This window comes from Oryza glaberrima, chromosome 4, assembly GCF_000147395.1.
Source record: "Oryza glaberrima chromosome 4, OglaRS2, whole genome shotgun sequence".
NCBI classification, from domain to species: Eukaryota; Viridiplantae; Streptophyta; class Magnoliopsida; order Poales; family Poaceae; genus Oryza; species Oryza glaberrima.
In genome coordinates, this window is record NC_068329.1 from 20,902,122 (window position 1) to 20,925,407 (window position 23,286).

Below are 23,286 nucleotides of genomic sequence, written 5' to 3' on the forward strand. Positions count from 1 at the left end.
AAAAATGGAAACATGGTGAACTTTGGGTGCTATTAAAGTGAACCGGTAACTTTCGGTGCTATAAAACCAAAAACGTAAACTTTTGATGCTATATAACCAATTTTGCCTGCAATTAATGTGTGCAATTACTTGTAGGTTGCGATTCCGTGCTCTGGTTATGCCGAAGCATACAAGCATTTTGGCTGTAATATGCTGGGGCCATTGCTGTCCTGGCTATGAGCTACTAGCTCTTTCAATCCACCTCAAGAAAAGCATTACTTTAATTAAGGCAATTAATTAATGCCTAAGTCATTTTGAACATATAGGACATACTTTATGAGTAAAAAATTAAAAAAACAAATAGGCTAATATATATAGTACTACTTTATGAGTAGGCAAAAAAAAAATTAAATCTCAATTTAGAATACGGGAATTTCACTTGCGATTTAAATTTGTTCTCTTGCGATTTCTTTTAGCCGTTTAGAGATAAGTGGTCACGTAGGCAGATGACTGCTTTTAACAACCGCAATCCGTATCATTTATCAACCACCAATTCATTCATCAAAGAGTTGAAGATTGTTCGCATCTAAATTGTTGTTTACTCCGCATTATTCTCTCTATCATGTCATCAGATATAGTATATAATTATTGGTCAATTTGCATCGAACACTATAAACAAATCCATCTCATAGTTCTTTCCGATGTCTATTTTATATCCATTGGCGAGGCTACACATTGTTGAGCTTGGACGAGATCAAACAGAGACGTCCGTGGTGTCACTGTCAGAAACGAACTAGCCGGTTAATTAAAATTTTAACTAAAATGGCCAAAGGATGAAACTTGGCATAAATTTACTGGGTGATTCATCGCTTCGTTGGACTTGTGCTGCTGCCTCAATGTCTGAATTGTTGTCTTCTCTTCTGACAGCGATGGCTAGATTGAAATTTTCGTTTCGTTATTTTTTTTGTTTGGCTCGTGGTAGAATCCAAAGGGCGGATTTTCCCTTCAGAGCAATTGTGTCTTAACGCGATTTGGACTTTGTAAGGGCACTTTGAACAAGCAGAGTTCAAAAAAGTTTAAAGTTCTGGTTTGGATTGTTCCTCGAACCAGTGCTTGCGGTTAGAGGGGTTCTTCTTTTTCTCCCTGCTCTAGCAATTGTGCGCAGGATAAATTTTCACTAAGAATTTCTATATAGAGTATAGAGATAGGATGTAGGTGTACACAGGGACGGAAGTAGCAGGGGCCTGAACACCCCTAAGACCATGTTCGGTTGGGCCGGGAACGGCTGGAGCCACTGCCCAACCCCCGTGGATCAACCCGGCGAGGAAACAATCCCGGCCCATATGAAAAGTTGCGTTTGGTTAAGCCCAGTCGCTGATTTTAACCCGGCCCACCATGAGGTTCCCCTATTGTCCATGCCCTAGAAAAAATCACCTAGTACGGAGGCTTGGAAAAAACACTTGAGAGGAGGCGCTGCGGCATGGCTCGGACGCGACGGCAACGACACGTTGTCTCCTCCGATGGCCACCTTCTCCTAGGTGAGTTCCTTCCTTTCCGTCTCCTCTCCTCTTCTAGGGTTAGGGTTTCTCGCGCGCGTGCTACCGCTGCGGTGGCAACAGCGCACGGCGGTGGCAGGCGTGGCAGGGACGCTGCCGCATCACACCCCCTCGCCATGGCGTCGTTGAAGCTCCGCCACTGCTGCAAGGAGAAATAGGAGGACACGGACGCGGCGACAGCTTCAAGTGTTCTTTCTTCCACTGGTTTCTTGATTTGTTCTTCTTTCTCCCCTTTGATCTGTTACCTACGATTTCCATATTTCCACCTCCATTAGTTCTTGAATGTCCTTAAATATGATTGTTTGATGCTCATTATGGCATACATTTACTATTATTCGTGTGCAACTTTTGCTTTATGAGGCAGTGCAAAAAGACTAGCAATATTTGCATATTTGTTTCTGACTCTTGCTTCCATATGCCGCTTCTTCTCCGCAATCAAAGTCATAAGACTATCTATGTTGGGGGAGCAGCTTTGACCTCGCCCGGACAGGAGTACAGGACAAAGGCTCCCATTTTCTCCCACCAATCTTGCTCTCAATGGGCTCACAAGCGGAGGCTCCGGGGAGCCACCGTAGGGCCCTAGGAAGCCGCCCCAAGGGGAAGGGGGCGCTTCGAAGGCTTCGTCAGGCTTCGAGGAATGTGACCCTGAAGGGGGACCCCGGAGGCATCAGCCGGGACACAACATCGCAAAGAACCTTAATGGCACATTGAAGACGGCCAACTACCTCTGACACCGTTTGCTCAACATGCTAGGCGGAGGCCAAGGTGCATCGTTATCACGCCTCAGGCTCGAGTAGTGCACCCTGGGAAACATGGGATCCCCCGGGATGCTGGCTTAATGGGCGTAGTCCCATCCGATGTCCCCTAGAGAGTTACTGGACCGCCCCTGAGCGGGTGGCACTTGTCAACCTCCACCCTGAGTTAAGCCTAGAAGGGCTATATCGGTAATTTCCCATACCAACATAAGACTACATAAAGATGTCATACGCCCCCCTAGGGAACAATGAAATAATAGAGAAAAAACCACATCCCTTATTCCCTTGTGCTTGACCCCTATTGGATTTTGTTCCAACATTGTTGTCGTTCGTGGGGATCGAGCAAAGGGAGAACGGAGCAGTGCAAGTGAAGGATGCCTCTAAAGCAGGCAACGAAGCAGAAGGACATCACGGCAACCACGCGACTGCGTAGGGCAACGTGCCCCCAGGTTTGGCTGGGCAAACCAGTGATCGCATTCCCTCCGGCTGACGCCAACGATAGCACCACCGAGAGTGGCACAAATTTGATGGGCCCAAGCCCGAAACCCTCTGCGATGCGGCCGTAGAACCTGTCCCACAGGCAGTGCCGACGGGTGACCTAGCCACAGACATTCACGCTCCGAGGGTGCCGACGCGCAGTTATCCACGAATTAGGTTTTCGGACCTATCATGGACGGTTTTGGCAATACGAGGGGTGAATATTTCTAGTATTGCGGTTAGGGATATCAATTAAACTCGACGTAAAGATGTGGGATGGAAAGTGAACTTATTCCTTGTTTTCCTTTGCCTAGGCGCATAGCCCCTGCTCTCTGGATTGGGCCGAAAGCCAGCCCACTATCCCTTCTCCCGCAGGCCTGTAATCCTCAATTTGGGCCGCGTTCGTGTTAGCAAAGACCCGACCCCAAGTTCCTCTCGTCTCTCGCCATGACAACAATGTCGTCGAGGCTCGCATCGCGCGCCGCCCGCTTAGCTGCGGCGGCGGCATCTCGCGCCGCCCGCTTAGCTGCGGCGTCCGCATCTCGTGTCGGGGACGGGGACCCCTCGGCGCGCGCCACCGCCACCGCCGCATCTCGCGCCGCCCGCTTAGCCGCGGCGGCGGCATCCCACGCCGGAGGGCCCACAGCGCGCGCGATTGCGGCTGCCGCATCTCGCGCCGCCCGCTCGGTCTCCTCGAAGCTCCTTGACGACGACATCGCTGACCGCCTCTCCTTCCGCTACAGCACCGAGCCCCCAGGTAAACCTTAATCCAATCCCGCTATCTTCATGGTCTCCAATTGAGGCACGGGAATTAGGAATTCATCTGCATTATTATCTTTTAAATATAAATTCTCTCGAGATTACGGTGATATGCAATTTTGTTCGCCAATGCAACCATAGATTTAGTAATAGACTAATATTCGTTTCATCAAAACAATGTTGGCATTTATTGTGTTTAAGTCCTTACACCATTGCCACGTGTGATGTCTCTCAGCTTGAAAGCTCAACTTTTCTACCAATAAAAATTTTGGCTGGAAACCTCTTGAGCCAAATGCTGGGGATCTAATTCCATTATCTAAAACATCATATAAATTCTTCTTTGTGCTTGCGAAAAATCGAATTGCATTGATGTTCACACTAAGCTTTTGCAAATTGAATTGTGATAGATGATGGTAAGTGCGTTACAGCCAAGGACCTTGAGTCAGATCAAGCCGTATGGGCCTTATACGAGCGCTGGTGCAAGTCATACAACAAGAAGCGTGACCATGCTGAGATGATTCGCCGGTTCGACATATTCAAGTTGAAAGCATCGCTTGTGCACAACTGGAACAATTATGTTCATAAAGACAGAGGAATTAGCTCGTGCAAAAAAGAGAAGGGATTTAGGCAAACCTGTCGATCATTGGTACCTACAAGAGGAATTAGGCCCATCCGCCGATGGGGGAGACACTGTTAACCAATACTGGCGGGGCAGGTTGAAGGAAAATGACCAAGGGATGGATCTGCCTGACATCCGAGGAGAAAAAAAAAATGAGCACTGAAGATTGAACATGTTACATAAGAGCGATTTAATTTGCTTATCGAAATCCCTTACCCTCAAGGAGTTGAACTTAACTTCCCAGATAAATCAACTGTAATAAGTTATGCTTTGCCGTTCTATGTTTGGTTATGCTTATGTCGTACCATCTTATGTAAGTGGTCATGATATATTCCATATGCTTCCGCCTGTGAGAAGTTTGTGTATTTTCGCCTTTTGGGTTTACAGGCACAAGTGTTCAAACAGATCAAGATCAAGTGTGAAGATGGTATATATGTCAGTTGTTTGTACATTAATTCGTTGAGCTATAGGACGAAACTGAAGGTGAGTATTGTCTTGTCTAAAAAATTCAACATTTTCACCATTATCATTCATGCATTGTTTGCTTATATATAAAAAAAAGGGAAAAGAAGGAAGGGGGAACAGGAAGAGGTGTGGTGCGCTAGGAAATTGGTACTCCTTTTCAAGTTATAAGACGTTTTGACTTTGGTCAAAGTCAAATTACTTTAAGTTTAACTAAGTTTGTAGAAAAAAAAATATTTCAATCCAAGACAAATTTATTATGAAAATATATTCAATTATTGATTTAGTGAAACTAAGTTGGTATTATAAATATTACTACATTTGTCTACAAACTTAATCAAACTTAAAATAGTTTGACTTTAACCAAAGTCAAAACGTCTTATAACCTTAAACGGAGTATAAACTAATAAAGAGGAAGGCCTCATCAGATGGAGGTATGGGCTGAGGCCTTTCAGCCAAAGCCCATCGAATTGCTTATTGGGCTGAGGACTTTAAGCTGAATTGCTTATTGGGCTGAAGACTTTAGGCCTCATTAAGCCGAATAAGCCAATCAATGGCTTTTCTTTAGCTTAAGGCCCTCTTTGTTTAGGTTTATAAGCCAACTTATAAGTCGAAAAGTCTAAGCCTAAACAAACAAGCAGCTTTTTCGTTTGGCTTTTTTGAAGCCATAAGCCATTCTAACACTATTAAGCCAAAAGCTAGGTTGGAGAAGCTTTTTTTGCTTATGTGAGGTAGATGTATGACTCAAGTACTAAACTTAAGACATTAAATCCACCGGCTTATAAATCATATAAGCCAATAAGCTGACTTAAAAGTCTAGGCCAATAAGTCTAAGCCTAAACAAAGAGGGCCTAAGGAGAAAAGGCAACCTTGGCTTATCAGCCGAAGCTAGACTAATCGATGAGATAGGAAATTTGTTCCATCCTCGATTTTGTCTTTCCTGCCACTTTAGAACGGGGCCTTATTCCATTCATGGGCCGATCAGGCAAGGCCCAGGAAGCGGCGGCTAGCATTGAAGCGCGGGAAATCCAAAATCTCCTCCCCGTTTCATCGGCCGCCTCCTTTCCCCAATCCAAAAACCCTAGCGGAGAAATCTCTCCCCTCACCGTCCCGCGCTGCTCGGCCGCCATGAGCGCCCCCATGGAGGTCTCCTTCTCCGCGCCGCCTCCTCCGGATGCGGCATCTGCTGCCGCCGCCGCCGCCGCGGCCCCATCGCTGGTGCCCGCCGTGGCGGCGGCGGCGGCGGCGACCACCGTTTCCTGCTCGCCGCAGCCACCGACGGGGTCGCCCTCGGCCGACGACAGGATCCTCGTTTCAGGTAGGATGCCTCGGTTACCCCCCGTTCTCGAGCTATGCACGGTTGTCGTGGTTAGCGAATGCTGAATCGTGGTGGCTGTGTTTTTTTTTCCACTGTGATTGCAGTTGAGGTGCTTCTGCACGCCACTAGCACAGCTCGAGCCGAGGACGTCTGCGCGGCGGTGGAGAGGTTGATGTTTATCTCATTTTCTGTTATTTTTTTTCGGGTTGTTGATGTGTGAGCAACGTCAGGCGGGTTGGTTTAGAAAATGGTGGTTTTCTAGAAATGGGGAGCGATTGAGTTTGAGCATTGATGGAAAGCGGTGAAGCTGAACACTGAAGTAACATGGATTTAGGATACAGTATATTTTCTGGGTATCTAATGCATAAAAAACTTGGGTCTTCTGTATGTTATTAAGTTACAGAAACTTGTGGTACTGTAACTAGTGAACCAATGCAAGTATTAAGAGTGAGTTGTAAAATGCATCAACCGCAGCTTTGTGGAAGCCTTGGTGGTGCCATGGCAGCCTTGGGCAGAGGCATCAATGGTTGCTGCAGTGGACTTAACATAGTTTCCGGAAGAGAGTTTCTGGATTTTATTTATTCGCTCACATAATTTGCATGAATACTAGCATCTTATTCATGAGCCATTAGCAGCTGTTATGTCCCGAACTTAATATCTACTACTTGCTTTATCAATCAGGATGTTAGAAGCTCGAAGCTTAAGCTATGTTGATGGTCCTGTCCCGATTCCTAATGATGATCCTTTTCTTCTTGCAAATGTTAAAAGGATCCAAATCTGCGACACTGGTATGGATCTACTTAGCCTGGCAATTGTGCTTTCTTTCTTGGCCTCACTGCTTATGCATCTCTTGGTACTTGCCTTTTATGTAGATGAGTGGACTGAGAATCACAAAGTTCTGTTATTTTGGCAAGTCAGGCCTGTTGTTCATGTGTTCCAGGTATGCTCTATAAATAATGTTAGCTGCCAACTGCCTAAACCTCTTCCACCTCTTTCAAGAACTGTGGTTATGAATTTTGTGTTGACATGTTGGCTATCGTGCTTTATTGATAAATTGCATGTGGAATTTCTTAATACTGTACTTAATTTTCTCATTTGTTTTCTCTAGAGAGTAGACTTCCAAAGATACATTCTACATCCTAATGTCTTAATACTGATCCATAGGAATATGTTCTTTCCAATAGATGGATTGCTTTATGTTGTTTATTGGATTGAAGAGACATTGATCTAATTCAAATGTATTTACCTCAATCTGGTTTGCTTATGCTGCAGTTGAGCGAAGATGGTCCTGGTGAGGAGCCGGGTGAGGACGATACACTCTCTAGCTTCAATGAGTGGGCTCTGCCTGCCAAAGAATTTGATGGGTTGTGGGAAAGGTTTGGTTTACATTCAAGTTAACCTTCACCAGCACAATTCCTTGAAGAAGTACACTATCCTTTTCTGTTGTGTTGGTAACCTCATAAGTCTATGCAGCTTACTGTATGAAGTTGGTCTCAAGCAGAGGTTGCTGAGATATGCTGCTAGTGCTTTGCTGTTTACTGAAAAGGGTGTAGACCCATGTCTTGTTTCCTGGAACAGGTAAGCGTCTTAAGAAACACCTAGGGTGGAAATGCCTGAGCTCTTTACGAGAAAATAGGTCATCTTAAGTTACCTGTAGTTGCATATGTTAAATTGTACACTGATTTTTCATTCTTTTGGTTGTTTTGATTTTCTTTGTCAACACATTGCAGGATTGTACTTTTGCATGGTCCACCCGGAACAGGAAAGACTTCCTTGTGTAAAGCACTTGCTCAAAAACTTTCCATTCGCTTCAAGTCAAGGTTTGTGCTGAATGAGATACAATACTATATAATTTTGGTTAATGAATGTGCGTTATTCATTTCTATAATTCTTTTAGGTATTCCATGTGTCAATTGATTGAAGTCAATGCCCATTCACTGTTCAGCAAGTGGTTTTCTGAAAGCGGAAAACTGGTATGCCTTTTTTGTGCTAACCGAAAGACTGTTATATGCATGTGATGATTCATATGCTGAATGCTATTATCTAATGACACTTGGGCTTGCTCATGATTTTGCATGTGGTGGCTTTTATTCTTATGATTCATTTCGACCTTTTTATACTGGACTTTACCTGGTATAATTAGCCAATGGATATGCATCTTCATTCGCATCTTAAATTCCGTGTACTCTGTGCAATCCTTCTTTTTAGGTGGCCAAACTTTTCCAGAAGATCCAGGAGATGGTGGAAGAAGAAAGCAACCTGGTATTTGTATTGATAGGTACGTCAGTACGTCCTTGAGCAGTGACAAGTTAACACTATATATTGACAACTAGGCAACTAGCCCAAAGTGATGAAATGACTACACGAGTCTTCACTGTATGGTCTGTGAAGTGATTAGATGAGTCCACCAGGTTCATTTTGTATATGAATAGTTTAGAAGGTTAATTTTCATGTCAAATTGTCAATTTGGCTGAGTTCAATTTAAGCTTCCATTATCTAAAAATGTTGAATTGTCAATCACGTTTGTCCTTAAAGATACACCCCTATACTAATGATTATGTATCAACCTTGGCCACCTGTTTGACATATGACTATATGAGCGAAGGATCCTTACAATCTATATTATATTCTTTCACATGGAGTTTGATTTGCTCGATGTTGTATATATTGAATCTTAACCTTATGTGTGTTATTATTGATTTTTCAATTTCTAGATGAAGTTGAAAGCCTAGCTGCTGCCAGACAGGCTGCCATATCTGGATCTGAACCTTCAGATTCCATAAGGGTAAAGTTTTTATTTTTCCATGTACCAATTTATCGTGAAATGCTCATACCTATTCCTTCATCGTGCAACCTGCAGGTTGTAAATGCATTACTTACACAAATGGACAAACTCAAGTCTTGGCCAAATGTTATCATTTTGACAACATCAAATATCACCACAGCTATTGGTATCAAGTTCTGCCTTTTATACCTTTATGAAGTTAGTAAATCGTCCATCTCCTGATGATCTAATTTATCATTTTTGTGAGCGAAAGACACTGTCAGCATTTGTCTGAATTTTGACCAGTATCTCTGCATCGTCTTAACGTACTGGCAATCGTTCTTATGTTATTAGTTCAATTAAATTCCCTACAACAAATGCAATCTGTGCAAACTAGACAAGAGCTAGGATTTTCACTGTAGATGGCAATGTACAACTTACCTTGTCTATAGTGATATTTGCTCTACAGGGAGTAAATCCTAACTCTTCTCTAGTTTGCAGATATTGCATTTGTTGATAGAGCAGACATCAAGGCATACGTTGGACCCCCAACCCTTCAAGCACGATACGAAATTTTGAGGTCATGCTTACAGGAACTTTTGCGAGTTGGAATTCTTACACATACTCAGGTATTTGTTCTGTGCTTGCCAACTTGGTTGATGCCTATGGTGCCCACCTTTTCATTATTATTATCCAACAAGCACCAGAGTTGCTCTGGATTACTCTGTCCATGGGGCACTTGATTGGAGCAAACAATTCTTTTGGATCTTAGTTGATGAATCGATCAAAACTTCTCCACAAGACTTTCAACTTTCTTGTAACCCCTGAATGCTAAATAAACTATTGTCGCAAATTGTAGGGTGGCAATTCTCTTTGCCTTTTGAGTTATTTTAGCCTGATGGAGAACCAGCACTGTCCTGAGGTCGCAGATCCTCATGGTTCGGTTCATCTCTCTGGCCTACTCCATAAAGCTGCAGAAATATGTGAGGTAAATAACATAACTGATACATGCATCATCAACAGTAATCAAGACATTCCCATCAGGCTGACAGCAGCATTTCTTTTCTGCTACAGGGATTAAGCGGTCGAACATTGAGGAAACTTCCTTTCCTGGCACATGCTTCTGTTGCTAACCCTTCATGCTGCGATGCCTCTGCTTTCCTGCACGCTTTGATACAGACTGCTCAAAGAGAGCTCTCCGAGTCGCGTGGTTGATTGATTCCATGCCGGTCACTTCGAAGAGCAAATTGCTAACAGTTTCAATTCCAGAGATAGTTTTTAAGGGAACTCAAAGATAGCTGGAAGCTAATTCAGAGCCTGGTGCTAAATACCGGCAGACCCCTGCAATCTTTAGGTTTAGGACAGCAGAAGTCCAGAATAGATCTGATTGTTGCTTTGATACTTTTGTGTTTTGTAGATTATTATATAGTGTATTGTGCCTCGAAGGATGTCACTGAGTTAAACCAGAAACAAGACTTGATTCGAGTTGCTGAATGTTTAAAAGCATATGTTATCACATCTTGCGCTCTATGCTTGTGGAGGTAGTGTAGTAACCAGGACCTGCTTCACGTCTGCATATACAGGAAGCACACTCAAGTGACTCAACATGGTCATGTCTCAGAGCACTGGAGCTAAAGCATTCAGAAAATTGCCGGGTGTCGTTCTTAACCGGGAATTACAGAGATTCAAGTTGACCGTGATCTATTCGGTATACAACTAATTAAATTCAAGTATCGAACCAAGAGCAGCAATTCGATATACAACTAATTTTCATTGACCGCTAAAATGTATAGGGAAGGAATCTACAAGAAAAACGAACTAGAGCCATGCCGTTGTTGACCTCTCCAAGGATCTTACTACAGCAACACCACAAAATGGGTTTAGCAAATAGTGATTTGGGTCTGAGACTGAAACTATGATTTCACCTCTGGCCTGCTCTGGTTGGGTCGTACGCGACAGGATAAGTAGCTGGTGCTTGTCCTGCATTGGCAGCTCCACTGCTTGACTGAACAACTCCAGCAGGATATCCGGCACTACTGATCGCGCCATACATGCTTGCAACATCTGTAGTTACACCACTACTTATTGGCTGCTGTGGTGCAGCATACGCACCAGGATAACCGGGCAGAGCGGCCTGTGTGTACCCTGCAACTGGATAGCCAGGATAGCCAGCGTATGCATTTGCTTGCGCAGCATGCATCTGGTAAGCGGTAGCAGCATCATAAGTTGGGTAAGCATATGCCCCAGCTTGGGTAGATCCTTGCTGATATGCCCCAGCTTGGGTGGTCCCTTGCTGATAAACCCCAGCTTGGGTGGCTCCTTGGTGATATGCAGAGGGATGACCGGTAAATGCACTTGAATATGGGTTTGAGGCAGCTGGCACTGCCGCAGCTTGTGCTGCCCCTGGTTGTGAAGCAGTCACATGTGCCACCCCCGCCTGTGCTGCTACTGCTTGAGCCGCTGCCACTGATTGTTGCAAGAATCAGATGGAATTGAAACATTAGAGTGCTTTACAAAGCACAAAAGGCATAAAATATGTACACATTGATAGATAGATTATGTGTATGCATGGAAATAAGCCAATCATAAGCAATAAATAAGCAGACACTACAGCGAATACAAAATGGGACATACATAAGCTATATATATGTTGAGTGGCATGAATATGGACATGACAAAACCGGAGTACCAGACTAACGCGTGTGTTGCATATTACAAAAGCACCGACATATATCTATCACAATTCAAAATGCATATGCAAATCACATATAAAACAAAAATATCCTTTAGGATTTATGTAATTAAATACATCAGAGGTTCGCAAGGGAACATAACTGCCGATCTATGAGTACAGGACAGTCCGGTTCTTACCATGAACCAAACACTGAGAAGTTATGGTCAAACAATAAGGGAATGAGGATACCTTGAGCTCGTTTTTCAGCATTTGCCACATCAGCACGTAACTTGTCAGCCTCTTTGGTCATAGTCATTAAATTCATCTCCATCGTCCGCATCTGCTCAACTTGCTTGATGTTTGTGTTTTTCTCATATTCAAAAGCAGATCTATGCATGGTTACGGGAAAACATCATATTATCAGAGGCCTGTTCGCCACCAAAGCTCAGGAGTGTATGGAAAATGTAAAAAAGGAATAATATCACAAACCTTAGACTCTGATGCTCTTTTCGGAGCCCATCTAGCTCAGTCAGTAATTCAGGAAGTTTCTTACTGTCACCAGAGAACTTATGTAGCTCTTTAGTTACTTTATCCATCTCAACAGTGAGCATCTGCCTCTCAGCAATAAGTCTCTTTGCCTCCATATGCACTTGATGAAGTTCCTTCTTCACTGCATCACCAGCTTGTATATCTGCTTCCATCAATCTCATTCTCTCCATCAAATCTCTCATATGCATATCAGTCTCTGTCTGAACATCACCTAGGTGAGCACGGATCATTTGCATTTCTTTCTCAGTATCAACAATATCCTGCCTCAAGACGACATGGCTAGATGCCAATCGCTGATTCTCTCTGATAAGCTTTTCTGCCTCGGCGGTCTGCTCAGCAAGTTTCTTTTCCAAGATCTCCAGAGCGGTGGCCGCACGATCCAAAGGTTGGCGGCCAGAAAGGCTGGCTGCAGGGAAGGCGCCATCACGCATCAAACCTGAAGCTTGGCGTCCATCCAGTTGTCCACGGTATGCCATTATACTGAAATAGCAAGTAACACCAAAAGGACCTTAAATTGGGAAATCGGGAGCTTCAACCAAAAGTGAAAAATGTTATTAAGTAATCATGCTAAGCCATGCATGCATAACGACAATTGACATGGCACTCAACATTAAATACCAGGCACGTTGCGGTCTCATCATAGGTGATGGTAATTTGAAATATTGTACTAGATACTACAGTTACATCCATGAAGTTGTTCAAAAAACATGTGGTGCCAAGAGGTTAACTTACAATAAAAGATACAAAGACTCCCTATTAATCAACAGAACAAATAGAGGAGATTACATTGGTGGAGTTAAAATGCAGAAACGCAAACGGCTCACATGTAATGCAGGTTCGAAATGCAAGCACAAAAATAATCCCCAAATCCACACAAGGCTGAACTCCCGCGAAGCTGACATCAAATCTCTAAGCTAGAACCTACATCAACAATCCATGGCCCTACACTGACAGAGTAACAGAGGCAAACCTAAGGCCATCTCCAATGCAAAATACTTCAATGGGTGCTTAGGAAAATAGAAAAAGCTACAACACCACTAAGCTGAGAACGTCCTAACTTAGGGCATGGGGTGAATTCAGCTCAACCCCAATTTTTTTTTCCTTAAACAATACTGCACCACCCACGTATCAATGTACAGATTAATCGCGAAGAAACTAGATGGCTTAATCGTAGTGAAAAGAAAAAAAAAACAATCCAGGTCCGGATAGATCTCCCCAGGTCACGGAGTGACGCGGAAGAGGGGAGACTGGGAGAGGGGTCTACGAGAGGAGAGGTGATGGATACCTTCAATTCGACTCAACCGAGACGGAGGCCCGATGGAACGAGGGTTCGCCGCGTCGAGTCCCCCCCCCCCCTCCCCCCCCCCGGGGTTCCGAGCCTGCTCGCCGGCGGCGGGGGCCGTGCGCGCCGAGGAGGGCTCACAAGGAAGAGAGAGGGGATAGGGCGCGGTCGGGGGAGGAGATAAGAGGAGCCCGTCCGCACCGCGGGTAGGTATACGGGGGCCGTTCGCCGGCGGCGCGCGCGCGAGGAGGAGGAGGAGAGGCGGCGGGGGAGGGGGAGGAGGTCGGCCTTGCCGCCGCCGGGAACACAGCAGAGAGAGAGAGAGAGAGAGAGAGAAGGGTAGCGGCGGCGACGGAGGAAGGGAAAGAGATGGAGGGAGGGCAGAGGGAGGAGGAAGAATGTGGGGCCCGGTAAAGGCAGAGGAGGCCAGATGTCTCGCCCCTCGCTCCTCGGAGTCACGACTCACGGACCTTGCTGCGTTGGCCTACTAGACCATGGCCCTAGGGCGAAGGCCGGAATTTTGACACGAATATTAAGGATGAACCAATATTAAGGTGCTCTTTGTTTAGGCTTAGGTTTATTGGCCTAAACTTTTAAGTTAGCTTATTGGTTTATATGATTTATAAGCCGGAGGATTTAATATCCTAAGTTTAGTAGTTGAGTCATACATCTACCTCACATAAACAAAAAAACTTCTCCAACCTAGCTTTTGGCTTAATAGTGTTAGAGTGTCTTATGGCTTCAAAAAAGCCAAATGGAAAAGCTGCTTGTTTGTTTAGGCTTAGACTTTTCGACTTATAAGTTGGCTTATAAACCTAAACAAAGAGGGCCTAAATAATTAAAAAGGGTTTCGAATCCATATCGTCTGACCACTGTCTTGTAAAAGCTAGCCGGAATACTCCTGAGCGTTTTTTAGTAGGCTGGAATTTTGGCTATTTATTTTTAGTCTTTTATTTATTTTAAATAATTACACTAAATGTTAGGGGTATACAATTGTATTTATTTTATAATAAAAATATTAGTTTGAGGTAGTTTAATTATTCTTTTGTATTGAATATTAAAATATGTTACGTCTCATTAAGTTATCTTATTTTGGAACGAGTGAGTACTTATTTGCTGGAGAGTTGGCTAGCGTAACAGAGTTACTTCTTGATCCGATGACCCTATTTGTGTTCATAAAAGATCAGCCGAGAGCCACAACCCAACCAGGAAAGGCCATCTAAGTTTTTCATAATCATACCGTGTGTTAGTCCGATCGCTCAGAGCGTGCCCAGTACAAGCCAGGACTTGCTCAAAGACTAAATGTAAAGATGCAAACTAAATGTACGACTGCAGATAGCATTGCAAAGAATCAGATGATAATTGGAAACAACGGTCTTGAGGTCCATGGAGACACAGCCGCGGCTGAGGACCGATAATCAACTCTCATAATCATTTCAGTTAAAGGATTAAGGCTGCCAGCATTTCCCTTTGCAACAAAAGCTGTTCTCTTTACCTTGTTACACAGCATCGTGTGAAGAATACTCCTCGTGGGTTCCTGAATTATTTGTGGAACAGAACTAAGAAACAGATATTGCCTCACGATTCCTTCCGGGGAAGCGTCGTACAAATTGACGATCTAAACTCTATACGAAACAAAAATAATCGGGAGTCGGGACTAATGATCTAGTCCCCCAAAAGAATTAATCTCTCAGGCGTGCACCGGCTGGTATCTAATCCAGATTGGCGATTACTGCATCAGTGACTTCCTGGGTGGTGCTGGTGCCGCCCAGATCCTTTGTTCTGTACTTGCCTTCCGCAATGACACGCTTCACCGCCGTCTCCAGCCGGTCGGCGAATGACGGGAACTGCAGATGCCTCAACATCATGGCGGATGATAGAAGCAGCGCAATAGGGTTTGCTTTCTTCTGCTCTAAGATGTTCTCGTTTCCGACGTTTCCTGCAGAAGCACCTTGCTCAAAGACAGCATGGTCCTGACCCACATTACCTGCAACAGGATGGCGAATATAAGGATTAGTAAACCACGTTGAATTAATTATGGTATACAAAAATGAACCAACTGGGTGGTCCAAACATATAAAATGGGTGGCAAGTGATGACTGATGACAAGAAGTAATAACGTAATTGTTCCAAAAGAACTGATGAAAGGTACAACCATGCGTGATGCACAGACAACAAACTGTCTCCCAGTAAGAGAAAAATATTGTGGGTGACAGAAAAATATTGTCTCCCAGCCGATTGTTTAGTGTGCTGTTGCTTATACGAATTAAAGGAACAAGGTAAAAGTTAAGATCCTACCTCCAGGCATAACACCTGTCCCTCCAGCAATACCTGCAGCCGTGTTAGCAACCAAATTGCCATAAAGGTTTGGTGTAACCTACAAAACGTACCAAAGAGAAGAAAGTTAGAAATTCTGCAGGAATTACACGGGGATACTTAACAGGAATCATTTGGGAAAACCAGTATTCAGGAAAGTGTCCTGCGGAACAGAAAGAAAAAGTAAACAAAAAAAGGGTGAATTCGACAGTTGTCGTTAGCTAACATACTTTATAGTACATCATATCAAGCTAACTAAAACTGCCTGTAGCTGCATGATTGCAACGCTTACATACTGTCAGCTGGTTAGAAGTGCTATAGATTGTCAAAACATTGTTTTCTCAATCCTTATAACAACAAAATTTCATTTGGTTTCTCTTCATTTTCACATTATTGAGTGTTTGCACTTTTCTCTCCTCCCATAAAGATGATGCAAATCTAAGCATTCCCAATTTCTCTGATGTTGTTCAGGACATTAAATTTCTCATAATGCTTTTGAAATTCTACATGATAAATAGGTCAAATTTATAGATAAGGAAGCGGAGCAAAATAAATCATACGATGACACTACTTTTATTTCCTAATGCAAATGACAGAAGGAATTTTAACCTGGAGACTATATATAGCAAATGTGTATCATTAGATTCCTTATTTATCTTGCATCACAAGCAAAATTTCAATATCCTAGTTGCTAAAGCATTTACAGGAATGTATGCTTCCCAAGTACAACAAAATATGTTCTACAATGCTAAAACCACAGCATCTACAATAACTTCTGATAAGCTTCCTCATTCAGAACTGTACTTTCTGAGAAAGTATTACATTCATTCTTCAGACATAAAACAAACAGATTAATAAAAACAGATGTTTGAATTGCATCATAAAATGCAAAGCACACGCAAAGAAACTCAGTGCAATTCAAATAAGGCAGCTCCAAAGTACTGAACAGACAGTGATGCTCCAGATAGAATGTATGAAGTAAAGAGCATACCATGACATCAAATTGCTCAGGCTTTGCAACAAGTTGCATACAGCAGTTGTCGACAATGATCTCATTATACTGAATACCAGGATACTTTGAGGCAACCTCACGGCAAGATTCCAAGAACAAACCATCAGCAAGCTTCATGATGTTTGCTTTATGCACTGCTGTGACTTTCTTTCGGTTGTTAAGGTAAGCATACTCAAAAGCATATTTGGCAATCCTCTCAGAGCAAAACTTTGTTATCACCTGACAAAAGTTAGTCAGTGAGACTAAGATGGAAAAGAAGCTCAGAGAACTGGAAAAAAAAAAGGGTGCATTTCATTCCATTGGCAATCATGTAACACAAAACTAATCAATGGTTCAATTGAAAGAAAAGAAATAAGCACATATCTGATGAGTCCATGTGCCCCAAATCAATAAATTTAACCATCAGTCTACCTATTCCCTCTATTCCATTCCCTACATCCCAAATCCATGAAGCTGACCTGATTACACGTCATATAACAGTCTGGCCAAATAATCACGTCATTAAATTCTTAAAGAGGCCAGTGTTTGATGCAGAATAAACAAATCAGGAACTAAACTAGCACGTTTTACAATTTAATCAACACGCAAATAATGTAAATTCATAGATTGTACCAAACGCTTTACCAGGCAAACAGCAAACAACAAACCGTGAGTTCGATTAAGCTGGTCTGTACTGATAAAACGCCTGCTAATCCACATCTCAAGATTGGACAACCAAAGCAGATGCCAAACATCAGGTCAACAAGACAACAATATATATTAAGACATTCACACCATCCCATCCTTAATAAGACAACAATTCTGCAGATTAGATATATGCAACTTCACTAGAAATTGCATATATAACTCTAACCGTGGACTTATCTGTAATTCAGTATACCACATATTGAGATCATAGGCTAGTGAAATCCCAATCAAAATGAACAATGTGGTCAAAGCCTCGCAGTTTTGCAATAGGATACTCTCATCTATACAATAAGTATGATCTGCAAAATCTACCATCCGTATGAGCAGTACCAGCAATTACGCCAATGAAATTGCAGCATACTAATAACATCACAAAAAAGGAACACATTAGACGTCAAAATCGATGCACGGGTGGCGATTCTCCAACCAACACACAACAACAGAGCAAAGCGCGCGTCACGCGAGATTGGCCCGTACCTTGAGGCTCTCGACGACGCCGGGCACGACCTCGTGCTCGAGCCCCGAGTACTCCCCCTCGGTGTTCTCCCTGATGACGACGATGTCGACGTCCTGGTGCCTGGTGGGGAGGCCGGGGAAGTTGGAGCAGTTGACGAGCGAGGCGTAGAGGTCGAGCTCCTTGCGGAGCTGCATGTTGAGGGAGGAGACCCCGCCGCCGACGGGGGTGGCGAGGCCGCCCTTGAGGCACACCTTGTTGCGGCGGATGGACTCGATGACGGCGGGCGGCACGGTGGGCATGTCGCCGCGGACCTCGTAGGTCTCGAAGTAGACCGGCGCGTGCATCACCTCCATCACCTGCTGCACGGCCCCCGTCACGAGCGGCCCGATCCCGTCCCCCGGGATCAGCGTCACGGCGCGCGGGTTCCCGTCCCCTGGCCTGGGCATGTAGGTCACCGTGCGGCGCGCGCCGGCGCCGCCATGGTGCGCCGGGGCGGGGGCCGGGGAGGAGAGGATGCGGCGGAGGAGGGGGGCGGATCGCCGCGCCATGGGTGGGAGGAGGAGGAGGCGAATTGCGATCGGGAAGGCGGAGGCGAGGCGAGGCGGCCGGGAAGAGAGGAGGAAGGAGACCGGGAGACTTGGAGAGGGGAAGAGGAGAGAGGAGGAGGAGGAGAAAGGGAAGGCGGAGATGTGTACTCGAGTTGTTTTTTGCGGTCTAATCCCTTGGAGATTTTTGTATTTGGAGAATTGCATTTCGAAGTTAGACTTCTTTCATAAGAATAATGACGAGGAGTCCCTGCCAAGTGGGCCCATCAAAAGGCCAATCTATATTTATATATCCCGTAATAATTTAATCGGCAAAAAAAACATAAATGCGTATCAACTTGCAGAACATAAGTTGAGCAATGGAAGAGATGAGAGGTAAACTATTGCTTGCGTGCTTGCTGGAATATTATTTTTTTGGTTCAGCGAATGTATCGATCAATTGCCACTCAATCCATCCAATATTCCAGTAAACTAACCTAACGCCTATCATCAACTATCAGTTGGAGACTGAAGTCTGAAGGTAGCAAATTTGGGCTTTTGTTAGATAATAATAGCAGAGAGAACAAGTAGAATATGGAACGAATTTGATTCGCTGAATGCCACAAAAGATAATACAGGAGTGTAGTATACTTCAGCCATTAAGATGGCAGTTTCAAAAACGATAACGTGTGCGCCTCGTCTTTTTAGATTTACACAAATGTTTCCACAATTTCTTTCTTGGTGTCTACCATCGAATCTGTTTACAACGAGGAGCGAGAACAGGATTGTCAGCCCTGAAAGCAGCTTCTTCGGCTCGAGATTATACTCAAGGCTCATAGCTCCCAACTTTTCTTATAACCAATGCACACAAGCAAAGAAGGTGAGAAGTGGTCAGCGTGCAGTGATAGACTGATAGCTAGCTTTAAAACATTGAAGAATTGAACTGTACTACTACTAGTACTAGTAACGATTCACGAACACCTTTGGTAATGTTGGCAGCACAATGGAACCTTACAAATTACCATTTCATACATAATACAAAGTAACTTGCTCACAATGAGAATTCCTAAAGAGATATATACAGCCTACGCAGGGATAGAGCTTCTACTAGGCTAGCAAGATCCGTATGCTCTCACCCGACCCCCACCCCAATGTTTGAAGATTTTTATGATTAGTACTTCATATATAGTACATAATTGGGTGCATTCTCTTGTTAATTCCTCCATCTACTTAATTGATTTTATTATTTTTAGAGATATTTAATTGTGAAACAAGTCGCTGCGATTAGAGTGTAGAAATCAAGAATATATAATGAAGAAACATAAGTATGCGGTAATGTTGTAATTTAGTATAGATGCTTTTGTTTTAGAGCTGCTGTACTCATGTATTGCTTAGTCATGTATTTTGTATAACTCCAATGTCTATAAATTCCAAAGAACCGCAATCTTATTTTGGCCCCTCTTGAGATTTATTAGTTCAAGCTCCACTATTGTGTGTATTGCTTAACAGCAAAAATAATTATCAGCAAAGACAATGCCCTTATAATGCATTTTAAACAATCGCATGCATACAGATAGTACAACAAAGATGGGAGTTTATCAAATGGCTGATTCTATCAAATAATTACACTTACAGTCAAGGAATAATCACTATAATAAGGAAATAGTGCAACAAAATGAGCAGCCAAAATAGTTTGGCAATTTGGAATGAACAAACAGAACCTTATTGCCTTAATCTTATCAGAGTAAGTAACAGGGTAAGTCAGCAAGCATATACCTTGTTGTTGCTGAGAACAAATCACTGTCCTTATTTCAATCCAGCAACCTTTTTCCTGAGCAAGGTATTCTGTTTTTCCTACAAAACAATATCAGAATACAGATCAGAAATACCACATCAAAGAATAGGCTAGTTGTTACTAACAGTAGCATATCTAAATGCAATCCTTGCAAAATTTGTGGCCAGGCATGACTGGATGAAGTAGTAGTAATAATAATAAGACAACAATAACATGATATAGACCCTGTTAAATTTGAGTTGTATTATAATGTAGTTCAATCACATGCCTATGCAAGATGAAACCATATATATGTGCAGAACCTTAAATTCTGCGCACAGCCAATCTGGATTTATCATTCAAGTATTCAATACAACACTTTGTACTGTTTCTAAAGCCCTTTTCAAACTAAAAAAACATGGATAATAATTATGTATAGTCCAAAGCCCCAAACAAGTTGCATGCTCGTGACCATATTCATTTACCAAGATCAGCAGCATTCCAGGGCTTAAATCGTGATTTTGTGGCTTCTGAGCAACCACCAAAAAGGGCATAACTGCTATAACTGATTCTTGGAAGCATATTTTTCAATTCTATTTTTAGCTTTTTATATATCATAATTTATTAATAATTTAATATGAGTCTTATATTGCTCAAAGTTTATTACGAAGTACATAAAACACCTTTTTTACACATAAAGCATGTCAAAAGAAAAGAACAACGGGTCTTAAACTCTTAATTGACAGTTTAGTATCAATTCACGTGAAATTAAGGGTATTCAAGCTACAGGATTTCTCAAACAGAAGGAAATTATCCATGAGAAATACAGTATCAGATAGAGGTGCTATAGCTATAGCACTCACCTGTACTGCTAATTGCAATTTTAGTTGCCTTTGCAGCTTTTCACAAGATAGATAGCAGTCACCGTCTAAGAAATGTGTCATGGTACTATGGCGGACTATCTAGATGACTAGAACACAGCAGCACTCAATCTCACTTAGACCTAACTTGTTCAGCCAGACTCAACCAAAGCAGAGTGCCTCCTGGCAATCAGAACTGACTCATGATATGGATGAATTACCTCTTTAACTATTAGTCTATCAACAAGCAAGTAAAAAAAACAGCACTAGTTAAATTAGAAATCACAAATTTCAGATTTATACATGGTTTTGGCAGAGCTGTCAAGGCATAGTTTCATTCACACTAGGACCAAAGTAGAGCGTGGATTATACATGTGGTTACTCGAAATTGGTTATGGACTCAAAACTCAAACTATGCAATTTCTTCCATCTCGCATATCACCACAGTAATCCAGCGAAAGAGCTCACCACCTTATTTTGGCTTATGACAACTCAAATAGCCACACTTGTAGTCAAAACAAAATAATACAACACATTGCTACACCAGAAATAGGTGTTCTAAAAAGATGTTTGGTGAATGCCTTATTAACTATTTAGACCTCCCATAGCCACTTGGATCCTGCAGACCTGCATGGCTGGATTCACGCCCTGCTCCAACTCTTCATATACCACTTTATCTCAGCCTCAGGAGATCCCAGACTCCCAGTTACCCAGCATATCCTAGCTAAATCTTATTTTGAAAATTTCCTTGAAGTGGGCGATGCCACATAGCAGATTAAGAAATTAAAGAAGGGTAATACAATCTGCTTCCTTAAGCAAACACGGATATTCAAAAAGAAAATTGGTTTCAGGAGGCAATGTTATTGCGTTAAGCAGAACATGAATTCTTTGGAAACTGATTTAGCCTTTCTATCTAGAAAATATTTCATACCCCCTCTGTCCATGATGGCAGATTCATCCAAATTGTTCAATCGTTTCTTCTATTCTGATGTGAATAAATCTTGCCTAATTCACATAACAGAAATATTGTTTCAAGTTAGCCTAACAATTGACACAGGATCAATCAATTTGTCCATAGAGACAACAATATACTCCAAAAGGCAAAATTCTGACAACACAAAACTCAGGATCCAACAATCACCTGATCGAGCACGCGTTCGTTGCTCCCCTCAACCTGCCGAGCAAGCCCCTCCAGCTTCCTTAGCATCCCACTGTACATCTCCTCCATTTCGGAGGTCAGCACAGAGGCCGAGGTCACCATTGCCCCTACCCTCTCCAGCCCGAACCCTTCTACCATCCCATCAAGCGCCTTCTGCTCACCAATGCTGTAACCCTGCTTTACAGGCTGCTCCGGCAGCGACGGCAACGGCGACTCCGGCGCGAAGGCGTGGTACTGCTCCCTGAATCCGGGCCCAGCGTTGACGACGCTGAGGGAGGCCGGCACAAGGCGGGAGTCAACGAGGAGGAACGCACGGTAGTCGAACGAGTGAACGGAGAGGCCAGCGGCGGAGGAGGATGGTGCCACGAGGAGGAAGACGAGCGGGTGGGCGAGCACCAGGGTCTTCGAGAGGGAGCGCGCGAGGGCGGCCTCGCGCATGGAGGGGCGCAGCGGCGAGCGGCGGCGGGAGGAGGAGAAGAAGCCGATGGCGGCGGAGGGGTCGGGGGAGTAGGACGACCTGGTGAAGCGGCCGAGCGGATCGGCGAGGGAGGAAGGCTGCGCGACCGAGGCGTGCCCCGCGACGGAGATGGAGAGGGAGGGGCCCGAGGAGGCGCGGGCCTGGTCGTCGTCGTCGTCGTCGTAGAAGGAGGGGGGAGCCGCGGCTGCGCGGCTAGCCACGCCGAAGAGGAGCCCGTCGGAGTCGCCGTCGGCCGAGCCGCAGCAGGCGAGCAGCGCCGCGAGGGCGGCGCCGGAGACGGAGAGCTTCGCGGCGTCGGCGGCGGCGGCGGGGGCCATCGCCGTGAGATGGGATTTTCTGGGGGAAGCTTTCTGTTCCGGAGTTCGGCGAGGCTTTTCCGAGACGTGACGGGCGAGACGAAGGTACAGCGCCTTCCAGACTTCCACGGATGAGTGATGGCACACGTGGGCTACTAGGCTGGGCCGTATTGAATTCTTTGTTTTTCATTTGTATTAAGTCTATTTTACCTCCCTCAACTCTTGCCCTTGATTGAATCGCCTCCCTCAACCGCAATACCAGATATAACCGCCAAATCGAGCCCCTCGGCGGTTTGGCTGGTGGTTTGGTCATATGTGGCATCCACGTGGCATGTTGACTATGGGCCAACGTTATAGAGCACGTTGTTGCCTGCCAGAGTAGCTTGTCTCGCAGTGGTGGTGAGCGAGTGAAAGGGGAAGATGACGTGAGGCTGTGGTTGTGGCTCAGAGCGGATTAGGGGAAAGCGGACGCTGCGTGAGGGACGGACACACCTATAGTGGAGGTGTGTCGCTCCCGTGACCGGTTGAT

At 44.1% G+C, this 23,286-nt stretch overlaps 4 protein-coding genes and 1 pseudogene across 7 annotated transcripts; 2 read left to right on the top strand and 3 right to left on the bottom strand.

The window, feature by feature from the left end:
• The first annotated feature begins 3,223 nt into the window (after positions 1-3,223).
• On the top strand, positions 3,224-4,621 carry LOC127771982 (uncharacterized; annotated as a pseudogene).
• A 1,042-nt stretch (positions 4,622-5,663) lies between these two features.
• LOC127771187 (pachytene checkpoint protein 2 homolog) lies at positions 5,664-10,208 on the top strand. Of its 2 annotated transcripts, none has more exons than XM_052297031.1 (14): positions 5,664-5,925; positions 6,030-6,093; positions 6,607-6,713; positions 6,798-6,865; positions 7,198-7,301; positions 7,399-7,503; positions 7,656-7,745; positions 7,823-7,898; positions 8,134-8,203; positions 8,640-8,710; positions 8,786-8,908; positions 9,184-9,318; positions 9,549-9,677; positions 9,764-10,208. In XM_052297031.1, exons 1-14 carry the CDS (start codon positions 5,736-5,738, stop codon positions 9,902-9,904), a joined length of 1,473 nt encoding a protein of 490 aa, XP_052152991.1. In that variant the 5' UTR covers positions 5,664-5,735; the 3' UTR covers positions 9,905-10,208. The 2 variants fall into 2 exon arrangements, with proteins under 2 accessions (XP_052152991.1, XP_052152992.1); XM_052297032.1 differs by having other exon boundaries at positions 8,786-8,876; positions 9,191-9,318; positions 9,764-10,203.
• Positions 10,209-10,304: 96 nt separating this feature from the next.
• Positions 10,305-13,598, bottom strand: LOC127771188 (protein FLX-like 2). Its single transcript, XM_052297034.1, has 4 exons — positions 13,198-13,598; positions 11,853-12,392; positions 11,613-11,752; positions 10,305-11,155 (listed from the first exon to the last, which is right to left on the bottom strand). The coding sequence occupies exons 2-4, from the start codon at positions 12,386-12,388 to the stop codon at positions 10,611-10,613; spliced, it is 1,221 nt and encodes a 406-aa protein (XP_052152994.1). The 5' UTR covers positions 12,389-12,392; positions 13,198-13,598; the 3' UTR covers positions 10,305-10,610.
• A 1,011-nt stretch (positions 13,599-14,609) lies between these two features.
• LOC127770464 (isocitrate dehydrogenase [NAD] regulatory subunit 1, mitochondrial-like) lies at positions 14,610-18,357 on the bottom strand. 2 transcript variants are annotated; one of them, XM_052296191.1, is made up of 4 exons: positions 17,687-18,357; positions 16,502-16,729; positions 15,493-15,571; positions 14,610-15,181 (listed from the first exon to the last, which is right to left on the bottom strand). In XM_052296191.1, the coding sequence occupies exons 1-4, from the start codon at positions 18,212-18,214 to the stop codon at positions 14,907-14,909; spliced, it is 1,110 nt and encodes a 369-aa protein (XP_052152151.1). In that variant the 5' UTR covers positions 18,215-18,357; the 3' UTR covers positions 14,610-14,906. The 2 variants fall into 2 exon arrangements, with proteins under 2 accessions (XP_052152151.1, XP_052152150.1); XM_052296190.1 differs by having other exon boundaries at positions 16,502-16,741; positions 17,687-18,355.
• Positions 18,358-18,778: 421 nt separating this feature from the next.
• On the bottom strand, positions 18,779-22,838 carry LOC127770465 (uncharacterized). Of its 2 annotated transcripts, none has more exons than XM_052296192.1 (3): positions 21,966-22,838; positions 19,967-20,044; positions 18,779-19,036 (listed from the first exon to the last, which is right to left on the bottom strand). In XM_052296192.1, the coding sequence occupies exons 1-2, from the start codon at positions 22,776-22,778 to the stop codon at positions 19,997-19,999; spliced, it is 861 nt and encodes a 286-aa protein (XP_052152152.1). In that variant the 5' UTR covers positions 22,779-22,838; the 3' UTR covers positions 18,779-19,036; positions 19,967-19,996. The 2 variants fall into 2 exon arrangements, with proteins under 2 accessions (XP_052152152.1, XP_052152153.1); XM_052296193.1 differs by having other exon boundaries at positions 18,779-19,041.
• Between the last annotated feature and the right edge of the window lie 448 nt (positions 22,839-23,286).